The sequence below is a fragment of the Erythrolamprus reginae genome, chromosome 10 (assembly GCF_031021105.1).
Source record: "Erythrolamprus reginae isolate rEryReg1 chromosome 10, rEryReg1.hap1, whole genome shotgun sequence".
Taxonomy (NCBI): domain Eukaryota; kingdom Metazoa; phylum Chordata; class Lepidosauria; order Squamata; family Dipsadidae; genus Erythrolamprus; species Erythrolamprus reginae.
Window position 1 is genome coordinate 19,734,878 of NC_091959.1, and position 23,220 is coordinate 19,758,097.

Here is a 23,220-nt window from a genome sequence, read left to right on the forward strand (position 1 = left end):
TAAAATGAGGACCTAAATTGTTGGGGGCAAGAGGCTGATTCTGTAAATTGTTAAGAGAGGGCTGTAAAGCACTGCGAAGTGGCATGTAAGTCTAAATGCTATTGCTATTGCTATCAATAGTTTATAGTTTATTAGATTTGTATGCCGCCCCTCTCCGAAGACTCGGGGCAGCTCACAACATAATAGTGATACAATAAATTACAAATCTAATATTAAAAATTAAATCAGTTTTAAAACATTAATACATATTAAAAACCCTAACTATACAATCATACACATTCAACCTAATCCATCATACAGTGAGGCCGAAAACATAATAAAAAGGGGGGAGAAGGTGGTAATTATCCCCACGCCTGGCGAGAAAGGTAGGTCTTCAGCATTTTACGGAAGGCGAGGAGGGTGGGGGCTATTCGAATCTCTGGAGGGGGTTGATTCCAGAGGGCCGGGGCTGCCACAAAGAAGGCTCTTCTCCTGGGTTCCACCAGCCGACATTGTTTGGTCGACGGGACACGGAGAAGGCCAACTCTGTGGGACCTAACCGGTCGCTGGGATTCCTGTGGCAGAAGGCGGTCTCGGAGATATTCTGGTCTGATGCCATGTAGGGCTTTATAGGTCATAATGCATTAAAATTCAGAGAAACCAGCATATAAAACATGCTTCAATATATAAAGTATCAGAACAGTGAATTATTTCAAAAGCATAGAGCATGAGTGATAAATAAAAATTTGGATAGAATTAAATTATGTATTAGTCAGTAGAATGGCTAAAACTATGGCTGGATCTCTAGATAGAATAGAATAGAATAGAATTTTTATTGGCCAAGTGTGATTGGATACACAAGGAATTTGTCTTGGTGCATATGCTCTCAGCGTACATAATATAAAATATACATTTGTCAAGAATCATGTGGTACGACACTTAATGATTGTCATAGGGGTCAAATAAGCAATGAAGAAGCAATATTAATAAAAATCTTAGGATATAAGCAACAAGTTACAGTCATACAGTCAACATGGGAGGAAATGGGTGATAGGAATGATGAGAAAAACTAGTAGAATAGAAGTGCAGATTTAGTAGAAAGTCTGACAGTGTTGAGGGAATTATTTGTTTAGTAGACTGATGGTGTTCGGAAAAAAACTGTTCTTGTGTCTAGTTGTCTTGGTGTACAGTGCTCTGTAGCGACGTTTTGAGGGTAGGAGTTGAAACAGTTTGTGTCCAGGATGTGAGGGGTCAGTAAATATTTTCCCCGCCCTCTTTTTGACTAAAACTATGGCTGGATCTCTATATAATTTAGCCATTGGACAGCACTACCCTCCAGATGATGTTTTCCATGCAGAGAGCTTAAAGGGGTTTCTTGGTATTCTGAACTACTGTATAGTAACCTCACTTAAGGCTTACATGAGCATTTTGTGACCGTTAGGCATCTCCAAATGGCAGGAAGCTGCTGTCAGTGTTGCGGTTAGAGGTTCTTTGGGAGACCCTGAAAAATAATTCTGACAGCCACAGATCACTCCTGTTACCCAAAACCAAAACAACAACAATAATAATAACAACAACAACAACAAAAGATCTGGGATACCAGACACATTATCTTGTAATGGTCCTCCAGGGAATAATTTGGAGTCCTTTTTAAGGTTGGTATTTGATGTCTCTTCCCTGCAGAAGTTCATGGTCTACTGAGGCTGTTTGAAGGAATATCAGCTGCATAACCTTTGAGCCTCTGAGCCATTGCTCTTTTGTTTGATGAAGTGTGCTGACATTTGCATAACGAAAGGGGAACTTCAGAAGCAGAGCTCTTGAAGGGGGTGGCAAAGATTGGACAGTTTATTGGTGATCTGCAAAATGAGTCTTTTATGGGACTTTTAAAAGGACCAGTGCTTTTAAGCTTTAAAAGCAGATTTAGATAAGATCAGGGGTGGGTTCTTACTTAACTTGCTGCCATTTTGTTTCCTGTTACGCCCCCACACGTGTGCATGGGCAGAAGCGAAAAACAAAATGGCGCCACCAAGGGAGCCGGTTCTGAGTCTGTCAGGCCTGCACAATGATGGGCTCCTACAAGTACAGTCAGGTACGCAGAACCGGTAGAATAAATTTGGTCAGGTACGCAAAACCGATAGAAACATTTTGCTACCCACCCACCCCGCTTCTGGGCTCTGGGTGTGTTTTTCCTATCGCAGTCAATGAGGTTGAACGTGTATAATCTTAGAAGAGCTGTGTGTGTGTGTCTGTCTGTGTGTGTATACACATACAGTTTATATACTAGATAATGTATATTTTTGTCTGCCTGTGTGTAATATTTATTTATTAGATTTATTTATTAGATTTGTATGCAGCCCCTCTCCGAAGACTCGGGGCGGCTCACAACAGTAATAAGAAACAGTGTAACAATGGGACAAATCTAATAATAAAAAATATATAAAAACCCCAACAATTAAAAACCATACAGCACATACATACCAAACATGAAATATAAACATCTCCTGGGGGAGATGTCTTAGTTCCCCCATGCCTGGCGATACAGGTGGGTCTTGAGTAACTTGCAAAAGAGGGTGGGGCCCGTTCTAATCTCCGGGGGGAGTTGGTTCCAGAGGGCCGGGGCTGCCACAGAGAAGGCTCTTCCCCTGGGGCCCCCCAAACGACATTGCATATGTACATAGAATTAAAGAGTATATTTTGGATGTTCAGTAATAGTAAATAGATAGGGAAATTGTATCTCTTCGAAGCAAGGAGGGGCCAGGCACCCTAACCAAAACCCTTGATGTGAATGACGTCAAGTTGGCCACTTTTAAGCCAGTCACATGATCTTTAAGCCACCCTCTGGTCACATGATCATCAAGCCTTTCCCACCTGGTCACATGGCTAGCAAGCCACACCCACAAAATAAACCACACCCACAGTGTGGTAGTAAAAAATGTTGTAGCCCTTCATTGGGCCTGGATCACTGCCAGTTCCAGCGACCCAGGCCTCTAAGTTACTACCAGTGCCATAGACTGGTCCGAACTGGGAAGAACCCACCTCTGAATAAGATCCAGTTTTTCTTGACTTGAGCTTAAACTCTACTTTTTGAAATTTCTTATGCAATAGATCAGAATATGTAGCTTAAACTATCCTGCTGTTTCCTTTCTCCAGCATAATTCTTAGCTTTTGATTTTTTTAAAAAAAATACATTCCATGTGATTTACCCAGGAATAGGGGGCTAAAACAATTCATGGAAAATGTAATATATTTAAACCCCATGTTCCTGAATTGCAAATTCACATATAGTGGAGGTAACCTAAAATGATATAAGCAGCTAAGAGGGTACAAACTCATTCAGGAAAAGCCATTCATTACAGTGTATTACTATTTATACAACGCATTAAAATTTCCACTAGGATTTTCAGGAAAATGGTGCTAAAACACTTTAGATAAAGTCCAATATATTTATTCCTGAAATAAACTAGATTTGGATTTCTATTTAAAAAAGAACACTTTAATCTTCACTGTTACTGTTTTCCAATGATTTGTTTAATAAAGGAAAATTAATTTTGATTATTCTATTTTTCTTTCTCCTCCTCCTCCTCCTCCTCCTCCTCCTCCTCCTCCTCCTCCTCCTCCTTTTAAACAGAGCCATTCCCTTCTGAGCTGTGATGTATAGTCGGGATGCTTTGAAGATGGATTTACTAGTCTGGCTTTGCAGACAATGTTTCAGATATTAAATGTGTTGGAGTATTGATGGTTTAAAACTTTCTGCCCAGTACCGAGAATGTACTGGTGTGTTGGTGGAGAGGAATCTGCAGAAAATGGCCAGAATCCCAAAGAGGAGCAAAACGGTAAGTATGTTTATGTTTGTGTGTTTGTGTGTTTGTGTGTTTGTGTGTTTGTGTGTTTGTGTGTTTGTGTGTTTGTGTGTTTGTGTGTTTGTGTGTTTATGTTTATGTTTATGTTTATGTTTATGTTTATGTTTATGTTTATGTTTATGTTTATGTTTATGTTTATGTTTATGTTTATGTTTATGTTTATGTTTATGTTTATGTTTATGTTTATGTTTATGTTTATGTTTATGTTTATGTTTATGTTTATGTTTATGTTTATGTTTATGTTTATGTTTATGTTTATGTTTGGTTGGATTTTTATACTGCTCTTCTCCGCAGACACAGGGCAGCTTACAACAAAAGAATAAAATACTGTGCAATATAGTGAGTAAAACTCAACCTAACACTAAACCTAATAGTTAAAAATCCAATAGTATATAAAAAACTAAAAAACAAATGAAGGAGGAGGAGTTAAAGCAGAAAGTAGATATGTATGGAGTAAACACCTTTTTTTCTTATAACCCGACTTTCCTTTTCTTCTTTTTCCTTTAATCTATTTTAAATCTATTTGGTATAATTGTAACGTATAGAAAATCAATGGCATCATAGATAGCACAAAAGGACTTTAGAAGATGGCTTATTTGTGATTCTCAGGCCAGAAAGCCACATCAGTTTTAACAGCATCTGTACAAGTATAATCTGAAATGTAACACTGTTTTAGTATTACGATAAGGCAGCTGAGTTAAACCCTGACTTAGTCATGTTTGGAGTAGATCTATTTAAGTAATTGGGAGGAGTTAGTGTGACTACATTTAGGAAAACTTTCTGGCATTAATATACTGTACTGCCATAATGTACATTTCTCCAATTATATATGAGAATGGTGTGATTGTGCAGTAATGGTTGCTTTTAATATCCAGGGTTTTAAATCTCGTTTTTTAACTCTATTGGATTGGTATTCTATGTGTTGTGTTGTTGTTGTGAGCAGCCCCGAGTCTTCGGAGAGGGGCGGCATACAAATCTAATAAATCTTAAATCTTAAATTATTTGCTATTTCTAGGGGTCAGGCACACTTGCACAGAATTACACAACAAACAGTATATATTATCTGTACTGTTTGATGTTTGTTGGGAGGCAAATTGCTGGGAGGTAGAGGCAGAATTTTGTTTTCCTCCCCCAAAACTAAGGTGCATCTTATACTCCTAAAAATACGGTAAATACAGATGTGATATGTTTTAAGTGGTGTCACCTGTACCTGATTATAAGACAACTTTCCTAAGTTCAGGAGATGGAGAACTCCATGTACAGGCTCCATGAAAATGAAGACAATAGATAAATCATGGAAACTTAACGTAGTCCACTGTGCCATATTATTTAGTTGTGTGAAGAAGAGGTTTTAGCCCTTTAGTCAATTTCACAGGAAAATCAAATCATTTCTATGATCACCTTGTGAATATGGTCGGTTTTCACATCTGGATGTGGGAAATGAATGTAGCACACAAGCTGAGATATTGGGTGATTCAAGAAACTCCCCAGGACAGAATTTAATTTGAAACTGGGTAGCTGTAATCGCAGAAATCAAATTTTCTTGCTGCGAAACACAGGTTTCATTGTGTGAGAATGTTTGGAAGTTTTAAGATTAGCAGAAAGTCAATATCTTCTGGTTCGTTATCTATTAACTGAAAAGCCTGTTATAGCTGACCTTTTTTCTCTTCCTTCAGTCTGTAGTGTTGTGTACACTTTCGAGTGCTTGTGTTATATCAGCTCTTAGTTGAAAGTAAATTCTGGTTCTGATGCAAATTCTACTTTGCAGCTTATCAAAGAATTGGAAGAAAGCTGCTCTAAGAATGAGGCACCCTGGTAGTCTTTATAAGAAATGTTTTTGTTAACTTTATTCCTTCTATTTGGTAGTTTAAGTTTGAAGTTGAATTTATATTTTACCGACAAAGAAATAAAAGGAAACTAGAATAGAAATAGAATAGAATTCTTTATTGGCCAAGTGTGAGCTGAGAGGCTGTATAATTTTGATAATTTATTTATTTATTTATTTGTTTGTTTGTTTATTCGATTTTTATGCCGCCCTTCTCCTTACACTCAGGACGGCTTACAACATGTTAGCAATAGCACTTTTTTAACAAAGTGTTATTTGTTTATTTGTTTATTTGTTTATTTGTTTATTTATTAGTTGGACTTGTATGCCGCCCCTATCTATCTATCTATCTATCTATCTATCTATCTATCTATCTATCTATCTATCTATCTATCTATCTATCTATTAGATTTGTATGCCGCCCCTCTCCGAAGACTCGGGGCGGCTAACAACAGTATAAAAAGACAATGTAAACAAATCTAATATTAAAAATAATCTTAAGAACCCCAATTTAAATAACCACTCATACATACAAGCATACCATGTATAAATTCTATAAGCCTAGGGGAAGGGAAATTTCAATTCCCCCATGCCTGATGACAGAGGTGGGTTTTAAGGAGCTTGCGAAAGGCAAGGAGGGTGGGGGCAACTCTGATATCTGGGGGGAGCTGGTTCCAGAGGGCCGGGGCCACCACAGAGAAGGCTCTTCTACTGGGTCCTGCCAAACGATATTGCTTAGTCGACGGGACCCGGAGAAGGCCTACTCTGTGGGACCTAACCGGTTGCTGGGATTCGTGCGGCAGAAGGCGGTCCCGGAGACATTCTGGTCCGATGCCATGAAGGGCTTTATAGGTCATAACCAACACTTTTAATTGTGACCGGAAATTGATCGGCAACCAATGCAGACTGTGGAGTGTTGGTGTAACATGGGCATTTTTGGGAAGATAGTGTGGCAAGCTGTTGATTTATCACCACCTTCTGCACCGGCTTGAAAGCTTGGTTGTTTTATTAGCCGAACTAGTAAGTTCTAGTGACTAGCACTGATTATGTTATCCAGTTTAGGTAATAAAACACATGGTGGTTGCTGAAGCCGGCCTTCAGCTCAAGCGTTCAGTTTTTGCCCTGCCTAGATTTCAGAACTCCTGAGTTTTTTTGTGCATCCTTCAAACACCCTCAAACGTCTGAGAATTACTCTGCAAAAACCGCTGATGTCTTTGCAACTCCCCAAAGCCGTCTTAGATGTCTCAGAGACCTGAGTTCTCTTTTGAATAATTGACGAGGAAGATTTGATGCGTAGCTGAAACTGTCGGATTTCAAGGGCATTTGGTTGACTTCTATAGATAACTCAAAAGTCAGCTTTACCTCCTTGACGTATTCCTGTAGACCGCAGGGGTAGACATGTGGACTTCAACTCCCAGAATTCCTGAGCTAGCATGATAGGCTCAGGGATTCTGGGAGCTGAAGTCCACAAGTCATAGAAGAGCCAACTTTGCCTACCCTGCTGTAGGGTATAACAGTTGTCCTTTTTTAGCAACGAGTGGAAGTAAGGAAAGAAAGAGAAAACACTTTTCACAACTCCCAGAATTGCAAAACTCTTGGTTTCCTGATCTGGTCTGCCTTGATAAGCTGAGACAATACCTTTGTTTAGTTAGGAATCACCCCATGGAAAGTACCATTAATAGAAATAATAAGGAAGTTGTTTCATTCCATTTATTTCAAATATATGTACATACATATTTACATATTGCAAGGATTTTCCACTCTTTCCTTTGATCTGCCACATTCATGCTGATTAGTTTTGTTAGGGTTCTCTAATTGCTTTTTTCAAAAAAAGATTCAAAGCACAATGAAAGTTGTCAGACAGAATATAAAATATGCTGCCTGTAGAGATAGCATGTAATAAACTTTTATTGCTTTGAACTAAACTCCTTTTTCCTGGTTACAGGTAAGTCCTTAATTTACAACCACAATTGAGCGCAAAAATTTGGTTACTACCGTAAACAAGACAGTTTTTAAATGGGTTTGGCATTCTGCGTCCTTCGTTTGCCACAACTTGGTTCCTTATGCCATCCGTCTAGTAATTTCACCGGATTCTTTTCCCCCTACCATGTATATGTATGAGCCGGCACAGAAGGTAGAGTGCTGCAGTACAGCACTGACTGTAGGTCTGCGGTTCAAATCTCATCACCGGCTCAAGGTTGACTCAGCCTTCCATCCTTCTGAGGTGGGTAAAATGAGGACCCGGATTGTGGGGGCAATAGGCTGGTTCTGTTAAAAAGTGCTATTGCTAACATGTTGTAAGCCACCCTGAGTCAAATGAATGAATGAATGAATGAATGAATGAATGAATGAATGAATGAATGAATCAATCAATCAATCAATCAATCAATCAATCAATCAATCAAACTGGACTGTGATGTTTCTCTGGGCTCTGATGTGTGTATATGTAATGGTTATTTTTTGAGAACTGAATGCAACAAAATTTCATTTTAATGTATGCTGATTAGTGTACACTTAAAGTCACAAAGATTATTGTATTCTATTGTATTCTATTGTATTTTCTATTCTATTCCATTCCATTCCATTCCTCAGAGAGGGGCCGCAAATCTAATAAATAGTAATAATAATAATAATAATAATAATAATAATAATAATAATAATAATAATAATTCTTATTTATTCTATTCCATTCTTTTCTATTCTATTCCATTCTATTCTATTCCATTCCATTCCATTTTTAAATGAATCTCTAGTTGATAAGCAAGTTGTTAAGTGAATTTGGCTTCCCCATTGACTTTGCTTGTCGGAAGATGATTAATCACTAGTGTTGGGCGAACCGAACCTGCACAATTCAGGTCCGTACCGAATTTTGTGGTGTTCGGCATGCCGAACCCGAACCCGATTTTTTTAAAAAAAATTTATTTTTTTTATTTTTACGAAAAAGGACACTGCAGCGGCACCACAAGCAAAGGGAGGTCCTTTCACGTAATTTTTAAAAAAACTTTTACATGAAAAGACCTCCCTTTGCTTGCGGCGCTGCTGCAACGTCCTTTTTCGTAAAAATAAAAAAAAATAAAAAATAAAAATAAAAAAATAAAAATAAAAAATTTGTAAAAATAAAAAATGATGGAATTCTGGGGGCGGTGCTTTGACGCCACGGACCGTTTGGGTTCAGGTTCGGCTGAACTTTGCGTGAGGTTCGTCCGAACTCGCCGAACCCGAACACCATTGGGTTCGCCCATCACTATTAATCACATGATCGCAGGACACTGTAACCATCATAAATATGAGCCACTTGCCAAACATTTGAATTTTGATCAGATAGGGATGGTGCAATGCTCTTAAGGGTGAAAATAGCTCACAAGTTGCCTTTTGCAGTGCCATTCTAATGTCACACAGTCACTAAATGAACTGCTGTAAGTCAAGGGCTACCTAGACTTGCACCTGACCACTCTGACCTATTGTCTGTCTTGTTGTCATTTGCTGCCATTAAATGGTTTCTCTTTTACCTTTTGTGTACAGAAATGTCGGACGTGGGTGGCCAGCAGTCCACGGCAGAGGAGTCTTTCTCCAATGGCCAGACCGCCACGAACGAGACCATTCAAAGTCTCTACCGACGTGGAGACTTTGAGGCTGCTCTACAGCTGGTCCAAGCAGCCAGTCAGAGGAATCTTTCTCAAGAGGAGAAGGTGAGGACTGATGAGATGGACTATCTCTACCAGGGGTCTCCAACCTTGGCAACTTTAAGAGCTGTGGACTTCAACTCCCAGAGTTCCTCAGCCAGTAACTCTCATAATAACAAAGTTACAGTCATTTGTGAGAAGAGATGGGTGGTGGGAATGATGATAAGATTAATAATAAGATTAATCAATAATAGTGCAGACTTAGTAAATAATTGGACAGTGTTGAAGGAATTATTTGTTTAGAGAGTGATGGCATTGGGGGAAAAACTGTTTTTCTGTCTAGTTGTTCTGGGGTGCAGTGCTCTATAACGTTGTTTTGAGGGTAGGAGTTGAAGCAGTTTATGTCCAGGATGCAAGGGGTCAGTAAATATTTTCACAGCCCTCTTTCACAATCCTCAATGGAAGGCAGCTTGGCAGTAATTATTTTTTCTGCAGTTCTGATTATCCTCTCAAGTTTGTGTTGGTCTTGTTGGGTTGCAGAGCCAAACCAGTTATAGAGGTGCAGATGACAGACTCAATAAATTGAAGCTTTATGAAGGATTTTGAAGATTTTGAGGGCTTCTGATCTCAAAATTAAACATTTTTAATGCTTCCCTTTCTCAAACCAGGGACACCTGTTGAACGTTTCAACCACCTATGGAGACCTGGAGGCTGTGAGATACTTGGTTAAGGAGAAAGGTGTGACCATAAACCTTGAACCCAGTGACGATAACCCAGCGGTGCTTGCTGCATATTTTGGACATAAGGACATAGCACAAGAATTGCTAGATTCTTTTCTTGGTAAGTTGAGCTTCTAGCCCTTCTCCTTCCGAACACTTTCCCCCAACGTCAGACAGTCCTTGACTTATAACAGTCTGTTTAGTGACCATTCAAAGTTACAACAGCATTGGAAAAGAAAGTGACTTCTGGCCAGTTTTTTGCACTTACGCCCATTTTCATGTGATCAAAATCTAGATGTTTGGCAATTGGTTCATACGTATGATGGTCGCAAAGCCCCTAAGTCAGGTGATTCCCCCTTTTGCTATCTTCCAACCAGCAAAGTCAATGGGAGAAGCCAGAGTTCACTTAACAAGCAATTTGACACGTTAACAACTGCAATGAATTCAACTGTAGCAAGAAAAGTTGTAAGACAGAACAAAACTCGCTTCACAAATTTCTGGGGCTCAGATGTGGCCTTAGGGTGAAGACTCCCCGCTTATGGAAGAAGCTGCCGACATGTGTTCAACAAACTGTGCTTTTGGTTTTACGAGTTACAACAGCCCATTTGCACAAGAGTCGTGCCAGTGGCCTAGAGGTGGAGCTCCGGCCTCACCATCAGGACGCTGTGAGTTTGATCCTAGGTAGAGGTAGATATTTCTCCTTCTTGACACAGTAGTAGTAGTAGTAGTAGTAGTAGTAGTAGTAGTAGTAATAATAATAATAATAATAATAATAATAATAATAATAATAATTTATTAGGTTTGTATGCCACCCTTTTCCGAGGACTCGGGACGGCTCACAACAATAACAATAACAATATAATACAAATCTAATAGTTAAAACTAAAATCAAAATCCCACTATCATTAAAAACAATCAATACTACACAATCATACCATACTCAGGTCTTACTAGTCAGAAGGGGGCGCATTAGTCTCCCCATGCCTGGTGACATAAATGGGTCTTCAGAGTCTTGCGGAAAGCGAGGAGGATGGGGGCAGTTCGAATCTCCTGGGGGAGTTGATTCCAGAGGGCCGGGGCCGCCACTGAGAAGGCTCTTCCCCCAAGTCCCGCCAGACAATGAGAATATTTCTGCTGAACAAAACTCTGCATTGGTGACATTGGTCATCCAGCCAGTAAACACTCAACTCCATTCAGTTGCCCTGGATTCCACCACAATGCAAGGGATTACAGGAATGTTAAAAGTAGTTGATGAACAGCACACTTGCACAACATGCTAAGCCAAACCCAGTCCAGAAAAATTCACATTGATATTTAAGTGCATTGTCTGATACCCACCTCCTCTTGATGTTGTTCCTGTGTTGGCAAGAAAGGTATAAAATTTTCTTGCCAGCTTTCACATGTTGTCTTTGCTTGTCAATTTCGAGTTCCTACCTGGATGGGGGGGTGGACAGTGCTCCATTAGTGAAAATGGAGCTGTGTGCGCATCTTCGGGTGTCCGGCGGGCAGGCACACGTGGCCAAGCGAGATTTTGCTTTTGCACACGTGTGTGTGAAATTTTGGTGATTTTGGGTGATTTTTTGCTTCTGCGCATGCGCAGTAGCAACCCCCCCCCCCCAAATCTCGTGAGTGCGTGATCTTGCTCGGGCATGAGCTTGCGCACGCCGGGTCGCAGACCTCCGCGGGAAGCGCACTGGTAGTGGCAGTAAGTTGAATCCGCCCCGTGTGTGTGTGTGTTTATAACATTGGTCCACGAATGCTCGTTTCAATAGTTGCGACAAACAACTTGCAACTGCTGAATTGGATGTTGGTGGTGGCTTGCCAGCAAGGCCATTTGGAGCTGGTGAAGCTCTTAGTCCTGGCATACAGAGCGGATCCGGACAGCTACGCCGTGAGGAAGAACGAGTTCCCGGTCCTTCTTCGATTGCCGCTTTATGCCGCCATGCAAGAAGGTGCGTGATGGTTTTGTCCTTTCTGGGACAATTTTTTTCCTTATCTGGAGTTCTCAGGGCGGGGGGCATTTTCCCAAGGGGGGATTGGCCACTAGAAAAGAGAAATTGGGACATGCATGGCGTAGTATCTGCCAGGTCGAAGCCAGAAGGCTTGGAGGTTTTGGCCTGCCACGTTATGCTATGTTCTTTTTGGAAGGTTTCTTGCCGTGGGAACCTGGGTGTGTGTGTGGCTGACACATTCCTTTTAGGTTCTCAAGGTCAGCCTTTGTTCAGCATCTGGCCGGAAGCTGCTGGGAGTTGCAGAATACGCTGTCATAAGATGTATGGTTCATGTGATGGGCTTGTGGGAGGAGGAATTGTGGTCACTAAATGAGGACTACCTATATATTCTTGTTTTAAGGAATGACTTTCAACTGTCTAGGTAATGGAATTGAATTATTATTCAGTTAATTGAATAATACATCGAGACACATCCTGATAGGTAGGCTAACAAAGTATCTTAATTTCCATGGAGAAAGGGCTTCGCTTTAGTTTTTAATATGCTGTATAATATATAATGTATTATAATATATAAAATAGAATAGAGTATAGAATAACAGAGTTGGAAGGGTTCTTGGAGGTCTTCTAGTCTAAGCCTTGCTCAAGCAGGAAGCCCTATCATTTTAGACCAACGGCTGCTCAGTTTCTTCTTATAAACCTACAATGATTGAACATTCACAACATCTGGAGGCAAGCCGTTCCACTGGTTAATGGTTATCACTGTCGGGAAATTTCTCCTTAGTTCTATGTTGCTTCTCTCTTTAATTAGTTTCCACCCATTGCTCCTTGTCCTGCTCTCAGGTGTTCTGGAGAATTTTAGAACTGAGTATGTTTTTTGTTTAAAGGTCTTGGAAAACCAGTATTTTATAGCAACACACTTATCTCTGTGTGTTGCTATATTATTTTGCATATTTGAATTTAGTATTAGAATTGCATAAGATGGTAATTATTAGTATAAATATAAATTTCTTTCATTTCTTTTTCTTTTCATTTTTCTCTGTTTTTTCATAAAAACTTTTTCTTTTTCATATATATCTTTATAAATTTTGATACAGATTTAGATTTATATTAAGATTGAAATTTTTACTCTATATAACAATATGTATTTTACAGATAAACTTTTTACTTTTATATGAAGACTTCTATTTTGAGTGGAGCGACTGTAGCTCCACTAAGTGTTATATGTTTTGTTTGTTGTGTTTGTTACTTTGAAAAACCAATAAAAATAATATTTTAAAAAAAGGAAAACCAGTATTTTAATTGCTTAACATAGCTTTGGTGCTTATCTGTATTTGTTAGGCCATGATGATATCGCTGCCTTTTTGCTGGAGAATGGTTCATCCTTGTGTTCCTACACACTAATGGATTGCCCCAAGGAGAGCAAACGGCTTCTTTGCAAACATTTCATTGAACCAGTTCCTTCATCCAGGAATGTCCAGGCAAAACCAGTAAGTCGTGCTGGGGGTGGGGGCAAAGAAATGGTTTAACTATTGTAATTGTTATCTACTAGTAGCCATGGTGGTGCAGTGGTTAGGATGCAGTATTGCAGGCTACTTCTGCTGACTGCCGACTGCCTCCAATTTGGCAATTCAAATCTCACCAGGCTCCAGGTTGAGTCAGCCTTCCATCCTTCCCAGGTGGGTCAAATGAGGACCCTGATTGTTGGGGGCGAGAGGCTGACTCTGTAAACATCAGAACATAAGAAGAGCCCTGCTGAATCATGCCAAAGCCCATCGAGTCCAGCATTCTGCATCACACAGTGGCCCACCAATTGTCCATGGGGATCTTGAGCAGAAAGAGAAGGCAAGACCCTCCCTTTCCCTTGACCCCCAACAAACGGTACTCAAGGGAATCCTGCCTGCCTCAAGCAACATAGAGGCGGCACATGGACATCCGTTTCCATAACCACCAATACACTTGGCATCCATGAATCTGTCTAATCCTGCCTTGAAGTTATCAAGGCTGACAGCTGTCACGACCTTTTCTGGAAGTGAATTCCATAAACCAAGGACCCTCTGGGTGAAGAAATGTTTCCCTTGATTTGTCCTCGCCTTCTTACCTATGAGCTTTAGGGAGTGCCCCCTTGTCCTAGTATTGTGTGATAGAGAAAATAATTTTTCTTTATCCACCTTTTCTCTCCCATGCATGATTTTATACACTTCGATCTAGTAACCCCTTAAACGCCGTCTTTCAAGGCTGAAGAGACCAAGGATTTCAAGGGCATTTGGTTGACTTCTATAGATAAATCAAAAGTCAGCTTTACCTCCTGGGTACAACTTGGTTTCATAAGGCAGATGCTCCACTCCCTTGATCATTCTTGCTGCCCTTTCCTTCACTTTTTCCAGTTAGAGAGGGGCTGGAAAACAGCATTTAAGTTTAAGTGCTAGTGTTTGTGGTACCCACAGACATAGTGATGCTCATGAAGACTCCAACTATAATTTTTTTCTTTTGTGGCACAAAGCAGGGGTGGGTTCTTACTGGTACGAGATGGTGTGCCATTTTGATAGTGGCCCTCAGATTGTGCAATTTTCACGCAACCGCTCCTGTGCCATCTTTGCCGGTCCATCTTTTTCCCCAAAAAATTTTTGAGTCCCAGTTTGCTTCCTGTGCATGTGCAGAAGCAAAATCTCATGAGGGGTTGCTCACACATGCGAGATTTTGGTGATTTTTTTTCTTCTGCACATGCACTGGAGCAAAATCGCATGTGTGGGGGCTTGCGCACAACTGCCCAAATTGCCAAGATCACTCTAGTATGCCAGTAACTGCAACCTGCCCCTGGCACAAAGGTTACCTTTGTCCTTTACCTATTCCAAAGGAAAAGTATTTCTGATTTTGGTGTAGTGGTTAAAATGCAGTACTACAGGCTACTTCTGCTGCCTGCTTCCTGCCTACCTGCAATTTAGCAGTTCAAATCTTACCAGGCTCAAGGTTGACTCAGCCTTCCTTCCGAGGTAGATAAAATGAGGACCCAAATTGCTGGGGGCGATATGCTGACTCTGTAAACCGCTTAGAGAGGGCTGTGAAAGCACTGTAAGCCAGACCTGGGCAAAATGCGGCCCGAGGGCCGGATGCGGCCCGCTGTCTGTGACCGGCCCGCGGAGGTCGGTCCAAGTTTTCTAGATAAGAGCTGGGTGTTCAAGTTTGAATATATAATATATAATTATATATATATATATATATATATATATATATATATATATATATATATATATATATAATATAATATACTGTATGATAATATAATATAATGTAATGTAATATAATTCAAGTTTCAAGTTTTATTGGATTTATATGCTGCCCCTCTCCGAAAACTATATAATATAATATAATATAATATTATATAATATAATATTATAATATAATATAATATAATATTATAATATAATATAATATAATATATATTTATAATTTATAATTATAATATAATTAACTCTGTTCTACCCAATAATATACAGTGTTGGGTAGAACTGAGTTAATTATATTAGTCCAGCCCTCTAAAACCATCCCAATTTCTCTTGCGGCCCTATGGCAAAATTAATTGCCCACCCCTGGTCTAAGCACTATTGCTACTAAAATTGCATTTATTACATAGGAATAGTTTGAAAAGTTATGGAAGGGCACTTTGATTCTCACAATGGCTGCAAAAGTTGATGAATTTAGCAGAGATGGCTAAATTGATTGCTTTGGTTAAAGAAAAAAAACCATGATTCCCTTTGTTTCTACCATACTTGGAAACCCCTTCTGAACTTTGTGCTCAAGGTAGTGGGGTTGGGGAGCTGTAACCATAATTATTCCTCATCTCTTTACCTTCAGGGACTTTCTGTGAACTGGTCAAAGCTCCGACTGCCTTGGGTGGATTTCGATTGGCTGATAGACCTTTCCCACCAAATAACGGAGCTGGACCTCTCCGCTAATCACCTGGCCTCCCTGCCCTCCATCATCCCTTGGGGTCTGATGAGCCTTCAGAAACTGAATCTCTCCGACAACCGATTAAAACAGCTGCTTGATGTCCAGTCCTCTGATGGGATCATCTGCACCAAGTAAGGGGATCCCCTTCATAGAGAAATCTACCTGGGAGGGATTGTGAATAGGGTGTACTTTGGGTCAAGCAAAGGCTGTAAGGCGACAATGGTAACACCACCGATGGACTCAGCTCTGTACAGTCTTAGTTCGAGAGCTATTTTAAATTGCTTTGTTCCCTAAGACAACATTTGGGAGGGTCTATGGCAGTTCTCCTCGTCCACTTCACTGTTCCTAGTTCATCCCCAGGATTCCGCCCCCAACCATTTGCCACTGATTTTTCTCCTTGGCTAAAACGGCTGTGCATAACAGTTGGGTTGGCAATATATTGGCTGCAGGTGTTACAGACTGCCGCAAGAGGGAGCTAGAGTTATAACATATTTCTCTGAGTCACCCTCTCTGTTTCTCTTTGTCTAAGCTACTTACTGTTAGGTTTGCTCTGCATTTTCTCTGCAATCACCCTGTATTGCAGTCATGTATTGTAGCTAAAATGTGTTTAGTCTTGATACCTTTGTTTACTGATTACGACAAAGACAACTGGTAAGAAAGACTTTATACTTAATAATATTTGGATTGTTATTCTGACTTTTTATGTGTATGATTTTAGACTATTTATCTGAATATGTTATTTCTCAAAGTAAACTTTAATTCAACTTAGTTACATCTGTGTGTGGCTGAGTAGTTATTCACAAAACAATCTAAATGTTTCTGCATGTGCACAACCTTGGTAAACAAGGATTACTCTCCTTATAAATTAACAACAGCCCTAGTTTGTTGGCCCTTAGTAAAAGAACCTATCACTTTAACCAAATGGAGTTGAGGGCCGTTCTTTCCTAGGGACCTAGCTGAGGCAAGTCTGACATCTCTATTACTCTAATGGATTTTTTAATCCATTCCGATGAGAGAGAAGTTTATTGTCTGTCTGTCTGTCTGTCTGTCTGTCTGTCTGTCTGTCTGTCTGTCTGTCTGTCTGTCTGTCTCTCTCTCTCTCTCTCTCTGTCCGTCCGTCCGTCCGTTCGTCCGTCCATCCATCCATCCATCCACCCACCCACCTAATGTGGAGAGAACTATCCATATTATAAACTATCTAACGTTAATAATCTTATTATTAATCATAACTAATTATAATAAATTATTATACACCAATTATGAGAACTTTAAATGATGCAAATAACTGCATAAGATACGTTTCATGTATTTCTCACGTAGTCATGAGAAAAATAGGATATTTCTCTCATTTTAAGTGTTCTTTTTTTTCCCCTCCTGTTTTATTTTTTTCTATTTTCTATTTTCTTTTTTGTGTGTGTTGGTTGTTTATGTAGCTCTTTGTCATTTATGTATTGCAATTTTGATATTTTATGTTTTTTAAGATTCTCAATTTTTTTAATAAAAAGAGTTTTTCCTTCCTTGCTTTAAATCCCCCCTGTTCTTCCCTCCCTCCCTCCATCCATCGATCATCTCCCATTTACTTTTTTTTTAAATACACAGGTTACTTGAGATTGACATCTCTAACAACAGGTTCCTCAGCCTTCCTTCTGGTTTATTGCACCTTTCTAGACTCCAAAGACTCATTGCTGCCAAAAATTATTTGGAGAAACTATTTGATGAGGAGAACAGTGAGTGATAGCTTCAAAATTCAACCGTTTGTTTTGGAATTTAAAGAAAACACATTTTTCTAGGCTTTAACTTATGGTGGCCTTCTTTATGTTGTTTCCTACATCTTCTCAAATCACTGGAAGTTATTTTCATACCCTGAAGCACATTCAGTGTGCCTACTGGCTATCCTTCCACCCACACTCACAAATCTTCTTTTGGAAAGCCCTAAACTATAAATATATAATTTAATAGTCTTAATTTACAAATCATCTTTACACATCACAATAATTGGATACATCGAATGTACAAAGTCCAAGGAAATTGCATGATGGCTTAGCATAGTCTATGAATTTGGCCATTGTCATTCTGCAAAAAAGTAAATTGACCAAGAAGAGAACTAATTCAGAGAAAATCTGGTAATCTGGTAATTTTCATGGCATTGGACTAGATTACTTATGGGACCGTCTTCTGCCTCATACATCCCAGTAGCTGGTCAGGTTCCACAGAGTTGGCTTCTCCAGGTCCCGTCAGCCAGACAGTGTCGTCTGGCGGGGCCTAGGAGAAGGGCCTTCTCTGTGGTGGCCCTGGCCCTATGGAACAAGTTCCCCCCAGAGATCCTTACTGCCCCCACTCTCCCTGCCTTCCGTAAAGTTTTAAAGACCTATCTTTGCCTGGAGCCATTGAAATTTTAATATCTTGCCCCACCCAATGATTAATGTATGATGTATGAATCTGTTTGTTTAATTTTTAACTATGGGGATTTTTAGATTGTAATTTTAGTTAGATTTCTAACATGTTTATATTACCTTTGTAAGGTGCCCTGAGTCTCAAGAGAAGGGCGGCATAGAAATCAAATGGATGAATGAATGAGTAAACCTAACTAGCAAAGATTCTCATATTATTTGGTGAGCTATTTTCCTTTGGATTTTTTCCTGCCCAGCAACCAACTGGATTGGATTAAGGAAACTGCAGGAATTAGATGTGTCAGACAACAGGTTATCGGAGCTGCCTGTTTCCTTTCTGCACTGCTTGAAATCATTGCAAAGCCTCAACGGATCTAGCAATAACTTAAAAGTGTTTCCTCTACCATGGGCCTGTCCTTTGGTGAGTTTGGGTGATCATCACGCTCGTTACGTGATCTCAGTGTATTTTAGAATGTGTCATTTTTAGAAGGTGTGAGGATTCATTGGAATAAACGTGACCACAACTGAGCCCAAAATTTCTATGGCTAAGCGAGAAAGTTGTTAAGTGTATTTTGCTCGATTTTATGAACTTTTTTGGTGACAATTGTGAATCATTGTAATTGTTATAGTTAGTAACTTCTTAAAAATTTCCAGTGTTGGAGCATTTCTATACTTCTATCTTTCTATCATCCATCTTTTACTGTTGTTATACCATTTGGTCCAAGTAGTATAGTAATCCGAGTTCCATCGTTAATTTGTCCATTTCTGCGCATTCATATATTTTTTTAATAACCTCCTTCTCAGCGGGTATCTGTAAGTCTTTCCATTTTGCCCACCGACAATCCTTGCAGCCATTGTTATATAAATCAGATAGATTGACAGATAGATAGATAGATAGATAGATAGATGATAGATAGATAGATAGATAGATAGATAGATAGATGATAGACAGACAGACAGACAGACAGACAGACAGACAGACAGACAGACAAATAAAATTAAATATTTCATATTTTTAGAGTATGATTTTTTAACAATGCCCAACAGAAAGAATTCTGGGGTGAATTCAATAACATTCTCCATAATTTCTTGTAACCACCTATGGAGTCTCTTCCAATATTTTTTGGCTTCAGTCATGTGAAAAATCGTCATCATTTTTTTTTCTCACTGCTGTTGTAACTTTGGTAGCTAAATGAATTGTTGTTAAGTCGAGGGCTACCTGTATAAGTGAGAATACCTCTCCATGAAATTTCATGGAGCAGCTTTCCTCCAGAAGTTGCAAATGCTCCAACACTGAGAAGATGTTGGATAACAATTTGTCTGAAGTGGTGTAGGGTTCCTGCCTATGCAGGGGGTTGGACTAGAAGACCACCAAGGTCCTTTCCAACTTTGTTATTCTATTCTATTTTATTCTAGTCTAATAAAGAAACTTAATTTTCTTTGATGTAGCTCAAATGTGCATCTCCATCGTTAGAATTCATATATATTTTCTCATGCTTATTAGATGCATAACCAGGTAAAAGATTTTTGATTAGTGACAAATGCAAACTTTTCTCTTATTTATATTTTCAGAAATCTTGCAAAGTAGCTAGAAATGTGCTGGACTCTCTGCCTGATACTTTGGCAGTGTTTTGGAAAAACCATCTCAAGGAAGTAGATTTTTCCGACAATTCCTTGAAAGATCTTCCACAGGGTCTCTTCCAGCTTGAAGTAAGTAGGTTGTTCCTACCTTTTGGTAGGGATACTTCATTTACACTGTAAAATAAACTGGGATGGTTTGCTTTATTTTATTTGCAATCTCAGATCAGCAGGGGTGTCTGATGAATATCTGAAGGATCTACAGTGCTTGGAAGGGGTATTATTCTAGTCAACTGCTTGCTTGCTTGCTTGCTTGCTTGCTTGCTTGCTTGCTTGCTTGCTTGCTTGCTTGCTTGCTTGCTTGCTTGCTTGCTTGCTTGCTTGCTTGCTTGCTTGCTTGCTGGCTTGCTGGCTTGCTGGCTTGCTGGCTTGCTGGCTTGCTGGCTTGCTCGCTTGCTGGCTCGCTGGCTCGCTGGCTCGCTTGCTTGCTTGCTTGCTTGCTTGCATACCATCAAGTAAATTCTTAGCAACTGCACGGAAATTTTCTCCAGGCCCTAGCCTGGTCCTTCAGGCTTCCAATGGTACATCTATCACTGCTGGGATCAAGTCTATCTACCTTGCTGCTAGCCGTTGTTAGGAATAGTTATCTACTTTAAGTCTTGAGACGTACAATATATTCCATATCATACATGAAAATGGCTCTTCCTTTATGGCAAGTGAAATTCATGTGATCTAAATCCTTTGAACACTAGGCGGTGCTCCACTGTTACTTATTTGTTCTCTGGCCCATTCCTCAGTACAATTGTATTAGTGCTGTGGGAAGACAGCTGTATTAAAACACACACACACACAAATTTGTAGCATTGCATAATTGCTTGATAGTGAGTCAGATCTTTGGTCTGGATCGCCTATGCATCTTTTCTCAGCATGACTTCCTACAGATGTATGCGTCACCTACAACAGTGTTTCCCAATCTTGGCAACTTGAAGATATTTGGACTTCAACTCCCAGAATTCCCCAGCCAGCGAATGCTGGCTGGGGAATTCTGGGAGTTGAAGTCCAGATATCTTCAAGTTGCCAAGGTTGGGAAACACTGGCCTACAACACCAGCCAAGTGAAATTTGAAAACTCTGGATGGAAATGTTCATCCAGTGCTTCTGGAGAAGGTTGAACAGCTGCCCAGGATTTCACACCGGAGGAATTTCTAACCTTAACTAGAAATGGAAAATACAGTGGTACCTCTACCTACAAACGCCTCTACTTACAAACTTTTCTAGATAAGAACCGGGTGTTCAAGAATTCTTCTCAAGAACCATTTTCCACTTACAAACCTGAAACTCCGAAACTGTAGCCGGAAAAGGCAGGGAGAAGCCTCCATGGGGCCTCTCTAGGAATCTCCTGGGAGGAAACAGGGCTGAAAAAGGCGGGGAAAAGCCTCCGTGGGGCCTCTCTAGGAATCTCCTGGGAGGAAACAGGGCCTCCCCCCTCCCTGTAGTTTCCCCAGTCGAATGCATTATTTGCTTTTACATTGATTCCTATGGGAAAAATTGCTTCTTCTTACAAATTTCTACTTAAGGCGGGGCCCAGGGGAAGAGCCTTCTCTGTGGCGGCCTTTGCCCTCTGAAACCAACTCCCCCCGGAGATTAGAATTGCCCCCACCCTCTTTGCCTTTCGTAAGCTCCTTAAAACCCACCTTCATCCTCCGACTGAGACCACTCCCCCATTGGTATATCAGCCACCTCTATTCCTCCAGGTCTATTTCTCCCTCACTCTCACTCTCTGCATCTGCTGGCAACCCAACTGGCCCAGGGTATCCAGAGGGGCCTGGCTCATCCTCCTCAGAAACTGACATTACCAGAGGTGGACAAGGGGCGCTCACGACAAATGATGATGCCACATCCACGATCTTGCGGATTTGGAACAATTCCCCTTTCCTGGGACGTTGACACAAACCCCATCTTTATCGATTTCCCTTTTTAGTCTCTGGTCTCCCTGAAAGTTTCTGGAAATCAGATCGTCATGTTACCTTCTCCAGAGAAGTGGTCCTGCCGGTTGTTGAAATATCTGGATCTCTCCAAGAATCAACTTGGAAAGTGAGTTTTGGGGGGTTTTCTCTTTAAGCCACCTTACAGAAGAAATCTCCCTGTTTGATTGGTCTGTCTTTTGCCTGCAGAACTGAGGAAGGGACCAAAACTAAATGGATTCCATTGTTCACCACAAGGAACAGAACCTGCGTTGGCAGCGAGATAGGTAAGTGGTACGCGTGTATTAGAGCAGTGTTTCCCAACCTTGGCCACTTGAAGATACTTGGACTTCAACTCCCAGAATTCCCCGGCCAGCGAATGGGGCTGCCTTTGAAAAGTGTTCGGAAACTTCAGATCGTGCAGAATGCAGCTGCGAGAGCAGTCATGGGCTTTCCCAAAAATGCCCATGTTACACCAACACTCCGCAGTCTGCATTGGTTGCCGATCAATCTCCGGTCACAATTCAAAGTGTTGGTTATGACCTATAAAGCCCTTCATGGCATCGGACCAGAATATCTCCGAGACTGCCTTCTGCTGACGAATCCCAGCGACCGATTAGGTCCCACAGAGTCGGCCTTCTCTGGGTCCCATCAACTAAACAATGTCGGTTGGCGGGCCCCAGGGGAAGAGCCTTCTCTGTGGCGGCCCCGACTCTCTGGAACCAGCTCCCCCCAGAGATTAGAAGTGCCCCTACCCTCCTTGCCTTTCGTAAACTCCTCAAAACCCACCTTTGTCATCAGGCATGGGGGAATTGAGATATCTCCCCCCGGCCTATATAATTTATGTATGGTATGTTTGTAGGTATGTCTGCTTAAAAATGGGGTTTTCTTAACTACTTTAAATTTCAAAATGTAAACTTTTAGATTTGTTATGAATTGTTTTATTATGTTGTGAGCCGCCCCGAGTCTACGGAAAGGGGCGGCATACAAATAAATAAATAAATAAACAAACAAATTAATTAATTCTGGGAGTTGAAGTCCAGATATCTTCAAGTGGCCAAGGTTGGGAAACACTGTATTACAGAGACAGATGTGCAGGATGAAGTGAAGGACGGAGTACTTCCCCTTCCCAATTGCGTGTAGAAAGATTGGCCTACAATCAGTCCAGATAACCATGGTTGTGGGCAGTGAAGGCTGCAAAAAAAATGTACTGCCACACTGTGGACATGGCTTATTTTGTGGGTGTGGCTTGCTGGCCATGAACCAGTAGTGGCGGCAGCAGGAGGCTCTGCCCACCCACTCGGATTTTGCCATTTTCTCTTTTTTAAAAAACTCTCTGTGCATGTGCAAAACCTTCTGTGCATGCACAAAGCTTTCTGTACA

General features: G+C 40.5%; 1 protein-coding gene across 2 annotated transcripts in view; it reads left to right on the forward strand.

Moving 5' to 3' along the window:
• Positions 1-23,220, forward strand: part of LRRK1 (leucine rich repeat kinase 1) — a 96,588-nt gene that overhangs the window by 11,653 nt on the left and 61,715 nt on the right. For both annotated transcript variants that reach the window (XM_070763610.1, XM_070763611.1), the window contains exons 2-12: positions 3,608-3,812; positions 9,187-9,353; positions 9,956-10,127; positions 11,779-11,958; positions 13,297-13,445; positions 15,811-16,037; positions 17,506-17,633; positions 18,554-18,717; positions 19,869-20,006; positions 21,855-21,967; positions 22,048-22,124. In XM_070763610.1, coding sequence (XP_070619711.1) covers positions 3,746-3,812; positions 9,187-9,353; positions 9,956-10,127; positions 11,779-11,958; positions 13,297-13,445; positions 15,811-16,037; positions 17,506-17,633; positions 18,554-18,717; positions 19,869-20,006; positions 21,855-21,967; positions 22,048-22,124 — 1,582 coding nt within the window. In that variant the 5' untranslated portion in view covers positions 3,608-3,745. The remainder of the gene's footprint in view (positions 1-3,607; positions 3,813-9,186; positions 9,354-9,955; positions 10,128-11,778; positions 11,959-13,296; positions 13,446-15,810; positions 16,038-17,505; positions 17,634-18,553; positions 18,718-19,868; positions 20,007-21,854; positions 21,968-22,047; positions 22,125-23,220) is intronic.